This window comes from Procambarus clarkii, chromosome 35, assembly GCF_040958095.1.
Source record: "Procambarus clarkii isolate CNS0578487 chromosome 35, FALCON_Pclarkii_2.0, whole genome shotgun sequence".
In the NCBI taxonomy this organism is placed as follows: domain Eukaryota; kingdom Metazoa; phylum Arthropoda; class Malacostraca; order Decapoda; family Cambaridae; genus Procambarus; species Procambarus clarkii.
Window position 1 is genome coordinate 25,093,712 of NC_091184.1, and position 12,488 is coordinate 25,106,199.

The window sequence follows — 12,488 nt, forward strand, 5'->3', positions numbered from 1 at the left end:
TAGTGGCAGGGGGGTTGAAGCTGGACCTGTAGCTCCAGCCCCTCCCCTCTACTGGCAGGGGGTTGGTGCTGGACCTGTAGCTCCAGCCTCACTCTACTGGCAGGGGGAGGGATGGTGCTGGACCTGTAGCCCCAGCCCCCTTCTACTGGCAGGGAGTTGGTGCTGGACCTGTAGCTACAGCCCTCCCTCTACTGGCAGGGGGTTGGTGCTGGACCTGTAGTTCCAGTCCCCCTCTACTGACAGGGGGTTGGTGCTGGACCTGTAGCTCCAGCCCCCCCCCCCCATCTACTGGCAGGGGGGATGGTGCTGGATCTGTAGCCCCAGCCCCTTTCTACTGGCAGGGGGTTGGTGCTGGACCTGTAGGTCCAGCCTCCCCTCTACTGGCAGGGGGGGATGGTGCTGGATCTGTAGCCCCAGCCCCCTCTAATGGCAGGGGCTTGGTCCTGGACCTGTAGCTCTAGCCCCCCCCCCTCTACTGGCAGGGGGTTGATTCTGGACCTGTAGCTCCAGCCAACCACTATACTGGCAGGGGGTTGGTGTGGGAAATGTAGCTCCAGCCCCCCCTCTACTGGCAGGGGGTTGGTGCTAGACCTGTACCTTCAGCCCCCCTCTACTGGCAGGGGGTTGGTTCTGGACCTGTAGCTCCAGCCCACCTCTACTGGCAGGGGGCTGGTGCTGGACCTAAAGCTCCAGCCCCTCTCTACTGGCAGGGGGTTGGTTCTGGATCTGTAGCTTTAGCCCACCTCTACTGCATGTCAAGGATTTGGGAATAATGATGTCCGACGATGTAACATTTAGGGAGCATAACCAAGCAAATATCGCATCAGCCAGAAAAATGATCGCGAGAACTTTCAAATCCAGGGATCCCATCACAATGGTTGTACTCTTCAAGTCACTTGTGTTGTTCCGTCTCGAGTACTGTTCAGTACTCAGTCCCCCCTTTAGAGCAGGAGAGATTGCTGAATTAGAGGGAATACAGAGAACATATACGGCACGCATAGACGAGATAAAACACCTAAATTATTGGGATCGTCTCAAAACTCTCCAAATGTACTCTCTAGAAAGGAGACGAGAGAGTTACCAAATAATATACACACTGAAAATACTGAAGGGTCAGGTCCAAAATGTACACAGTAAAATAACAACGTACTGGAGTGAACAATATGGAAGAAAATGCATGATTGGACCAGTGAAGAGCAGGGGTGCCATAGGCACAATCAGAGAGCACTGTATAAACATCAGAGGTCAGCGCTTGTTCAACGTCCTCCCAGGGACTATAAGAAATATTGCCGGAACAACCGTGGACATCTTCAAGAGAAAACTGGACGGTTTTCTAAGAGAAGTTCCGGATCAGCCGGGCTGTGGTGGGTATGTGGCCCTGCGGGCCGCTCCAAGCAACAGCCTGGTGGACCAAAATCTCACAAGTCGAGCCTGGCCTCGGGCTGGGCTTGGGGAGTAGAACTCCCAGAACCCCATCAACTAGGTATCAACCAGGTACTGGCAGGGGGTTGGTGCTGGACCGCTGGACCTGTAGCTCCAGCCTCACTCTACTGGCAGGGGGTTGGTGCTGGACCTGTAGCTCCAGCCTCCCTGTACTGGCAGGGGGTTGGTACTGGACCTGTAGCTCCAGCCTCCCTGTACTGGCAGGGGGTTGGTGCTGGACCTGTAGCTCCAGCCTCCCTGTACTGGCAGGGGGTTGGTGCTGGACCCGTAGCTCCACTCCCCCTCTACTGGCAGGGGGTTGGTGTTGGACCTGAAATTCCAGCCTCCTCTTCTGGCAGGGAGGTTTATGCTGGCATTGTCTGGGAGTTTGTTGGCAGTTCTAAGGCTTCAGTCTCTTCGAACCCAGCAGTGGTCTGTTTTGGTTCACTGTCTTCCTGAATGCTTTCCCGGTTGGTTGGTGGAGTGTCACCCGCTCTCTGTGCCTCTGTGAGGGGAGCCAGGATCCCGGGTTCAATAGAGGATCACAGGTTCAATCACCATGCAGGACAGAAATGGTTCACATGCTTCCTTTCACCTGATAGGTCTGTTCACCTACCAGTAAATATTTATCCAGGAGTTAGGCAACTATTGTGCATTGTATGTTAAGGAAAGTCAGTAGTTGACCTTGGGGAACCTCGATAAACCTAAGAACAGGCTTCCTCTCCTCAAAACGCAACTCAATATCTTGTGATATGACCTATGAGAGGAAATCAGAAACTTACTGTTAATTGCTTCTGGTGGATCTCTCCAGTGATTTCCTGAACTTTATTCATGATGCTGGAGGCTGAGTCTCCCAGGTGTACGGTGTCAGCTGTGGCACCTGTCTCTGTGGTCATCATCTCCAGGGCCTCCCTGATGGTCTCCTGCACCTGTCATTACCAACACAAACATTAATGGTGGAGGCTGAGTCTCCCAGGTGTACGGGGTCAGCTGTGGCACCTGTCTCTGTGGTCATCATCTCCAGGGCCTCCCTGATGGTCTCCTGCACCTGTCATTACCAACACAAACATTAATGGTGGAGGCTGAGTCTCCCAGGTGTATGGGGTCAGCTGTGGCACCTGTCTCTGTGGTCATCATCTCCAGGGCCTCCTTGATGGTCTCCTGCACCTGTCATTACCAACACAAACATTAATAGTGGAGGCTGAGTCTCCCAGGTGTACGGGGTCAGCTGTGGCACTTGTCTCTGTGGACATCATCTCCAGGGCCTCCCTCATGGTCTCCTGCACCTGTCATTGCCAACACAAACATTAATGGCGGAACCTGGCTCTGAGTAAATGAAGCATCAGCCTCTGAGTAAAGTAATTTGACAATATAAGTAATGTTTTTCTACACTGACCACAGTGTAGAGAAACACCAAGATGACAGTTGACTTTATTAATAAAAATGTTTCAGGTGTTAGAACAAAAAGTTTCCTATATATAAAGTCTACTCTCATCTTGATGTGTGTCCATGTCAAAAGTGTTTATATAGAGGCAATACTACACTCAGTTGGGTGAGAACAATGTGACCTTCAGCAGCGTACCTTCACTGAGGTGTGGACAGTCTTGACATCTGGGAAGAGTTCCTGGCACTTCCGGAGCCAATTTTCTACCTCCATGTTGCATTGGTCAACTTCATTGATGGTCATGAATACTTCCTGTGCTGTGTTGACTGTGTTGAGGCTCCCCAACATGGCCTGCAGCTGAGTCTTCCCTTCCTCTCCTTGTGTTGTCATATCCACCACACTGGTATCCTCCAGTTCCAAGAGTTTCATTGCTGACTTATTCTGCTCTACCAGAGCATAGAGTCTGTCCTGGAGCTGGAGGTGATGAGTCTTCCAGTCCCCCAACTGCCCCCGGTACTCCCCCAGCTGGGACAGTACCTCTTCACAGCTAGTAATGAGGCGGCTGATGCTGCTCATCTGCTCCTGCACCATGGAACGTAATGTCTTACTGATGCCTTTGGCAGAACCTTCATAAGGTTTTGCTGGCACTACTTCCTCAGTTGTTAGCTGGATATTTTTGAGTTTCCTAACTAAAGCCTCCACAGCATAGTTAATTGGGAACTGAGTAGAGGCTGTGGCAGCGTGCTCGGCACGGCAGCTGGGGCAGGTCAGCTGACCATTCTTGATAGCATTGTCAATACACTGGGAGCAGAATGTGTGGCCACATGGCAGTGTGCGAGGTCGTAGCCGATTTTCGGCATAATCGTTAAAACACACTGAACATTCCTCTGGCTTGTTATCCTGTGGAAAAGAATATTTAGTTTGCTAGATGTATTTACAACTAAAACTAATATTACAGTACTTTATTTACTAATACAAATTACATATTTTTATACATTCTTTGCATTAGCTATTTCAAAGCAGGGTTAATATTACTGACAGATTAACACATTCACAGCAAGGCCAATATTTTTTATAAACATATCCCGGAGTATGGGATAATATATTTTGGTAACACATTGCAGCAGCAGGGCCGTATATAAGTTTATAAGCCGTACCCAAGAGTACAGACTAACAAAACCCGTCCTTACTTTATTAAGAATAATGGAAGGAAATGTATGTATCGTATGTGATAATGGGGGAAGGATCAAGTATTCTTAGTCTAAGTTGGACAATAAGTACACTGTGGGTTACATCTTAACACATGGGTTTTATTGAACAACTCTGGATTATTTTACACTTACTATGGGAACACACAATTACGTTACAGGACTGTTGAGATTGAGTGATACTCTTCACCAAACATAACCATGATGGATAAATTGACTATTGGTCTCACACAAATCTGGGCTTAGTTGATTTGGTGGTGATAAGACCACCAAATCTTATCTATTTGATTTATAAAGTACAGTATATATATATATAAATATATATATTATTAAATATGACCGAAAAAGTAAGATTAATAATTCTAACACGAATTTTCTCAATCTTTCGTACATTTCTTTTCACTGTTGGAGGTAATTCAAAAATCAATTCTCCAAATTCATTTTTATTTCTAGTCTGACGCGACACGAGCGCGTTTCGTAAAACTTATTACATTTTCAAAGACTTTAGTTTACAAATACACAACTGAATAGAACTTACGCATCTCCGATTTTGTTTATATCTACATTTGAGTGAGGTGGATGGGGTGAGGTGGCATTAATAGGGTATTAATTTCATCAACACAAGACAGAACAAGAGGTGGCATTAATAGGGTATTAATTTCAACAACACAAGACAGAACACGAAACAATGGGTATTGAAATGGAAGTGATTGTAGAAAGCCTATTGGTCCATATTTCTTGATGCTTCTATATTGGAGCGGAGTCTTGAGGTGGGTAGAATATAGTTGTGCATTAATTGGCTGTTGATTGCTGGTGTTGACTTCTTAATGTGTAGTGCCTCGCAAACGTCAAGCCGCCTGCTATTGCTGTATCTATCGATGATTTCTGTGTTGTTTACTAGGATTTCTCTGGCGATGGTTTGGTTGTGGGAAGAGATTATATGTTCCTTAATGGAGCCCTGTTGTTTATGCATCGTTAAACGCCTAGAAAGAGATGTTGTTGTCTTGCCTATATACTGGGTTTTTTGGAGCTTACAGTCCCCAAGTGGGCATTTGAAGGCATAGACGACGTTGGTCTCTTTTAAAGCGTTCTGCTTTGTGTCTGGAGAGTTTCTCATGAGTAGGCTGGCCGTTTTTCTGGTTTTATAGTAAATCGTCAGTTGTATCCTCTGATTTTTGTCTGTAGGGATAACGTTTCTATTAACAATATCTTTCAGGACCCTTTCCTCTGTTTTATGAGCTGTGGAAAAGAAGTTCCTGTAAAATAGTCTAATAGGGGGTATAGGTGTTGTGTTAGTTGTCTCTTCAGAGGTTGCATGGCGTTTCACTTTCCTTCTTATGATGCCATGGGTTCTCCCCTAGGTGTCCTGTTTGCAAACTTCTACATGGGTACCATCGAGCAAAAAGTCTTAGTCGACATGAAGTTGAAACCGGCCATATACTGCAGGTATGTTGACGACATTTTTACTCAGGTACCTGAGGTCAGACATCTGCAGGAGCTGAAGGAGGCATTTGAGCGAAATTCTGTGTTGCGTTTCACCTACGAGATGGAAAAGGATGGGAAGCTGCCCTTTCTAGATGTAACAGTCATGGAAAGGAGCGGAGGTTTCTACACTGCAGTCTACACTAGAGAAACAAACATAGGAATGTGCCTCAATGCCAATAGTGACTGCCCAGACAGGTACAAGAGGAGTGTTCTTAACGCTTATGTCGACCGTGCTCTCAGCCACAGCTCAGGATGGAAGCAAGTCGATGAAGAACTTTGTAGGGTAAGGCAGGTCCTAGTCAACAACGGCTTCTCCAATGGTTTCGTTGAAGACATCATAAGAAGGAAGGTGAAACGCCATGCAACCTCTGAAGAGACAACTAACACAACACCTGTACCCCCTATTAGACTATTTTACAGGAACTTCTTTTCCACAGCTCATAAAATGCAGGAAAGGGTCCTGAAAGATATTGTTAATAGAAACGTTATCCCTACAGACAAAAATCAGAAGATACAATTGACGATTTACTATAAAACCAAGAAAACTGCCATCCTACTCATGAGAAACTCTCCAGACACAAAGCAGAACGTTTTGAAAGAGACCAATGTCGTCTATGCCTTCAAATGCCCACTTGGGGACTGTAAGCCTCAAAGAACTCAGTATATAGGCAAGACAACAACATCACTTTCCAAGCGATTAACGATACATAAGCAACAGGGCTCCATTAAGGAACATATAATCTCTTCCCACAACCATACTATCACCAGAGAAGTCTTAACAAAAAACACGGAAATCATCGATAGATACACCGATAGCAGGCGGCTTGATATCTGCGAGGCACTACACATTAAGAAGTCTACACCAGCAATCAACAGCCAATTAATGCACAACTATATTCTACCCACTTCAAGACTCCGCACCAATATACTGTAGAAGCATCAAGAAATATGGGCCAATAGGCCCTTTGCATTTACTTCCATTCTTCCCCTTTAACTTTACCCAATATTTCGTGTTCTATCTTGTGTTGAAAGTTTGTTTTCACCTCATCCAAAACTGTTGTAACATATCACCTCACCCAAATGCAGGTATATAAAATGAAAAACATTTGAATTATAGCATAGTAAGAAATCTGTTTAGTGTTTGCAGGTTATAGTTGTGTGTGTGTAAACTAAAGTCTTTGAAAATGTAATAAGTTATTACGAAACGCGTTCAAATGTGGCGTCAGACTAGAAATAAAAATGAATTTTGGAGAACTGATTTTTCAATTACCATCGACAGTGAAAAGAAACATAAGAAATATTGAGAAAATTTGTGTTAGAATTATTAATCTTACTTTTTAGGTCATATTTAATAATATATGTCTACAGGAAAGAATGCTACCAAAATATACTAATATATATATATATATACAGTGTATGTATATATATATATATATATATATATATATATATATATATATATATATATATATATATATATATATATATATATATATATGTCGTACCTAGTAGCCAGAATGCACTTCTCGGCCTACTATTCAAGTCCCGATTTGCCTAATAAGCCAAGTTTTCCTGAATTAATATATTTTCTCTAATTTTTTTCTTATGAAATGATAGAGCTACCCATTTCATTACGTATGAGGTCAATTTTTTGTTATTGGAGTTAAAATTAACATAGATATATGACCGAACCTAACCAACTCTACCTAACCTAACCTAACCTATCTTTATAGGTTAGGTTAGGTTAGGTAGCCGAAAACCAATTAATTCATGAAAACTTGGCTTAATAGGCAAATCGGGCCTTGCATAGTAGGCAGAGAAGTGCGTTCTGGCTACTAGGTACGACATATATATATATATATATATATATATATATATATATATATATATATATATATATATATATATATATATATATATATATACATACACTGTATATATATATATATTAGTATATTTTGGTAGCAGTCTTTCCTGTAGACATATATTATTAAATATGACCTAAAAAGTAAGATTAATAATTCTAACACGAATTTTCTCCATATTTCTTATGTTTGTTTTCACTGTCGATGGTAATTGAAAAATCAATTCTCCAAAATTCATTTTTATTTCTAGTTTGACGCGACACTTGAATGCGTTTCGTAATAACTTATTACATTTTCAAAGACTTTAGTTTACACACACACAACTATAACTTACAAACACTAAACAGAGTTTAACCCTTAAACTGCGCATGGTGTATATATACGCCCTGAGTAACATGTCCCACGATGTGCATGGAGTATATATACGCCATAGGGTGCCAGGCCCGATTCAAATGGCCCGCGGCTACACGGGGTTCACAGAAGCTTCCTCAGGGCTCTTGTAAACAGACGCCATTTTTTAAACAAATCGTGGGCAATATTCTCAGGTGTAAGAGGCACAGTACTGTTGGAGCAACCAAGGCTGGCGCACGCAGCATGAGCGAACAGCTTTGCTGTTCAGCTTGTGACCACAGCATCGCCGAAAAATGTCAAAATAAATATATAATTGTTATTATTTAGCGATGACAATATTACAGATGACCCCTGACTGATATAAATAACCAGGGTTGTGATAATAGCAGGAATGTTGTAATAATTAGCGCTGTGGGAGGAGTGATGCTGAGAGACGGAGAGAGACAGCATCGTTTACTGACTGTGTGGCCACCTGTTATTGTTTGCATTCACCATACCAGGTCAGTGGTTCTCTATGGTGAACACAAATGTAGATACTTATATATAATGTGTGTATTAGTGTATTAACAGCAAAAGGATTATGCTGGGAGGAGCCATATGGGTGACGGAGGTGACGTCGTCTGCACGATTTGTCTAGCTGTTTAGAGGGTGGCCACTATGCTCTTTGGGCGCACTACAAGCTTAGGTGTATAGTTACGGTGCATAAAACATGTAGATACTTATATATAACATGTGTATATAGGGTAATAACACTGCAAACAGTATTGTTGGGGGAGAAAGTTTAGTGCGTGTGACCTTGAATGAGTGAGGGAGCCGCCAGCCGCCATCTGTGTATAGCGACGACTCTTAGTGCCTGAACTAACTATTTCAGCTTAGCTGTACAGTTGTGGTGAACAAAATATATACATACTTATATATAACGTCTGTATATAGTGTAATAACACCACAAATGGTATTGTTGGGGGAAGAAAGTTTAGTGCGTGTGTTGAGGGAGTGGCAGCGAGTGGCTGGCTGGTGTGTGGTGGTAACTCTTCGTTGCTTTTCGACTCTCAATACCAACTTAGTGGTTCGTTATGGTGACCAAAACATGCAGATACTTATATATAACCTGTGTATAGAGTGTAAAAGCAGCAAAACTATTTGTTTATGGTTTTATAAACATAATAATTGAATCACTAATATGCACATCATACTTTTGAGTATAGTGATTATTCACCACTTTTATTATATAAATATATTACAATACACACTACTGAATAATATTACTGCAAAAAAACTAAGAAAAAATCAATCGAAGACATTGAAACAATTAGGTAATAATATCTTTGTGGCAACTCCCACCTGTCAGCGCGGGTGACGCTGACCGGGTCTGACGACCGCTCTGTCAACGCCCACTTTTTGCCAGACTTTCTCGGTCAATTGCGCCCAAAATATGTCACCTACGATTTTTTTTATTTTTCCCGTGCTCAGGGGACACAAATTAACATGTCTAGAAGACGAAAAAAAAATGTTGAATTTTTTTTTTTCTTGCGCACAGGGGTGTAAATGTCCCCAGGACCCCTGAGCAGTGTAAGGGTTAAACAGCTTTGATTTTATACCTGCATTTGGGTGAGGTGATATGTTACAACAGTTTTGGATGAGGTGAAAACAAATTTTCAACACAAGACAAAACACGAAACAATGGGTATAATATTTTGTAAGTTAAAAGGAAGAATGTAAGACCCTGCAATGGGCCTATATTGGTGCGGAGTCTTGAAGTGGGTAGAATATAGTTGTGCATTAATTGGCTGTTGATTGCTGGTATCGACTTCTTAATGTGTAGTGCCTCGCAGATATCAAGCCGCCTGCTATCGCTGTATCTATCGATGATTTATGTGTTTTTTGATAAGACTTCTCTGGTGATGGTCTGGTTGTGGGAAGAGATTATATGTTCCTTAATGGAGCCCTGTTGCTTATGCATCGTTAACGATGCATAAGCCATTCTATAGGCCATTGCTCCCCTTGCCTCTCTGAGGGGGCCAGGTTCTGGCCGTGGTCCCCGGTAGGCCCTTGAACTCCATACACATGACTGATGCCAAAGTCTGACATTAGCATATCAGCCTGGTAAAGCTCCGGGGAGCCTCCGGGTCTCACCCAGAAAATGGCGTTTCATTACATTCAACGCTGGTTTTTTCCAAAATTTTCACTATACTGTAACACTTGTCAATGATACAGGTCTATATTTGATGGGATCTTCCCTGCTGCCACTGTTGTAGATTGCTGCTGCCTCTAATATCAACAGGGAATCTGAAATAGGTAGTAGAGTGAATATCAACCTTGTAGTGCAAACATTTGTTCTGTGTTAGCCTTTTTCCACACATCTGCTAGGACTCCTGTTCACGGGGATGCCTGAAAAAATCTGTTAAGTGGAATGCTGAGCTCAAGTGCACATTCTCTCAAAACCCATGGTGAAACTCCATCTGGACCAAATGCTTTGTTCTTACTTAGCTCCTTTGGCATTTTTTTCACTTTATATTCAGACACCTCTATGAAATGTGAGAAATCTTTAAAGAATTTGGATAAAGAAAGAGATCTAGAAGTGGTTCTAGATAAAAAGCTATCACCTGAGGACCACATAAAGAACATTGTGTGAAGAGCCAATGCTACACTTTCTAACTTCAGAATTGCTTTTAAATACATGGATGGCAAAATACTAAAGAAATTATTCACAACTATTGTCAGACCAAAACTGGAATATGCAGTGGTTGTATGGTGCCCATATCTTAAGCAGCACATCAACAAACTGGAAAAGGTGCAGAGACATGCAACTACTGTAATTTACTCGTGGAAAATAGTAGAGGGGCTGGTCCCAAATCTGCACACAGAAATAATATCATTTGAGACCGGAAGGTATGGCAGCATGTGCAGAATACCCCCATTGAAGAGCAGAGGTTCAATAGGTACTCTGAGAGAACTCTGTCAACATCAGAGGCCTGATACTGTTCAACACGCTTCCACTAAATATAAGAGGCATAACTGGCCGACCCCTCACAATGTTCAAGAGAGAACTCAATAAGCACCTCCAAATGATACCTGATTAACCAGGCTGTGATTCATACGTCAGGCTGCGAGTAGCCGCATTCAACAGCCTGGTTGACCAATCCAGCAACGAGGAGGCCTGGTCGACGACCGGGCAGCGGGGACGCTAAGCCCAGAAAACACCTCAAGGTAGCCTTAAGGCAAGGCTAAAAGTTTTGTGAAGAAATGTTTGCACTACAAGGTTGATAATCACTATGTCACCTATTTCAAACTCCCAATTGATATTAGAGGCAGCAGCAATACAGTTGCTTTTACAAGTTTCATTGTGTAGCCTAAGGCTTATCTTCATTGTATCTAGAGGCAGTTTACCTGCTTGATGGGGTTCTGGGAGTTGTTCTACTTCTACTCTACTGGAAGTACTTGAGGAGTACTCTCTACTCCTCAAACTCTGACTTGTGAGAGTTTGGTCCACCAGGCTGTTGCTTGGAGCGGCCCACATACCCACCATAGCCAGGTTGGTCCAGCACTCCTTGGAGAAACCTATCTAGTTTTATCTTGAAGATGTCCACGGTTGTCCCAGCAATATTTCTTATGCTTGCCGGGAGAATGTTGAACAACCGCGGACCACTGACGTTTATACAGTGTTCTCTGTGCCTATGGCACCCCTGCTCTTCACTGGTTTTATTGAGCTTTTTCTTTCGTATCATTCACTCCAGTATGTTATTATTTTACAGTGTAGATTTGGAACCTGGCCCTCTAGTATTTTCCATATGTATATTATTTGATATCTCTCTCGTCGACTTTCTAGCGAGTACATTTGGGGGGCTTTGAGACGATCCCAATAATTTAGGTGCTTTATCGGGTCTATGTATGCCGTATATGTTCTCTGTACTCCCTCTATTTCTGCAATCTCTCCTGCTCTGAAGGGTAAAGTGAGTACTGAGCAGTACTCATGATGCGACAACACAAGTTATTTGAAGAGCACAACCATTGTGATGGGATCCCTGGATTTGAAAGTTCTCGTAATCCATCATTTTTCTGGCTGACGCAATATTTGCTTGGTTATGCTCCCTAAACATTAGGTCGTTAGACATCATTATTCCCAAATTCTTTACATGGTGCTTACCTACTATGGGCAAATTTGATTGTGTTATGTACCCTGTATTATGTTTAACCCTTAAACTGCGCAACGCGCCTGCAGGCTCATGTCTGGTTTGCGCAACGCGCCTCCGGGTATTTGTATTTTTCACGTTCCATTCAAAACTCCCGCGGCTACATGGGGTTCACATCAGCTTCCTCAGGGCTCTTGTAAACAGACGCCATCTTTAAAAAAAATCGTGGTCCACATTCCCGGGTGTGGGAGCCTCAGTAGTGTGTGAGCAACCAAGGCTGGCGCTCGCAGCATGAGCGCACAGCACTGCTGTTCAGCATGTGACCACAGCATCACCTAATGTCAAAATATATATATAACTTGTATTATTTAGCTATGATAGTGTTATATTAGAGCCTGAGTGTGATAATGACTGGGTACAATGTTCAAATATCAGTGATTCAATGCTGTTCACGATGTTCACAGCGCTAGCCACAGCACCACAGCATTATTTCGTTCATCTAGGTATCTTCAAATGATTTCTTAGGTTCCTTTTTAAAATAAACGTGTGGTCAATTATTCATTTACAGGAATTAGGGACCAGGATTGTGATAATAGCAGGATTGTGGTTATAATTAGCGTTGTGCGTAGTATTGTGGAAGGAG

At 42.9% G+C, this 12,488-nt stretch overlaps 1 protein-coding gene across 2 annotated transcripts in view; it reads right to left on the reverse strand.

The window, feature by feature from the left end:
• Positions 1 to 314: 314 nt before the first annotated feature.
• Positions 315 to 12,488, reverse strand: part of LOC138371390 (tripartite motif-containing protein 5-like) — a 41,691-nt gene continuing 29,517 nt past the window's right edge. Inside the window, exons 3-4 of one of the 2 annotated variants that reach the window (XM_069336174.1) lie at positions 3,005 to 3,706; positions 315 to 2,351 (exon numbers count right to left, since the gene is read on the reverse strand). In XM_069336174.1, the coding sequence (XP_069192275.1) occupies positions 2,193 to 2,351; positions 3,005 to 3,706 (861 nt within the window). In that variant the 3' untranslated portion in view covers positions 315 to 2,192. Of the gene's footprint in view, positions 2,352 to 2,421; positions 2,590 to 3,004; positions 3,707 to 12,488 lie in introns of those variants that run through there. The other variant, XM_069336175.1, reaches the window with a different exon arrangement.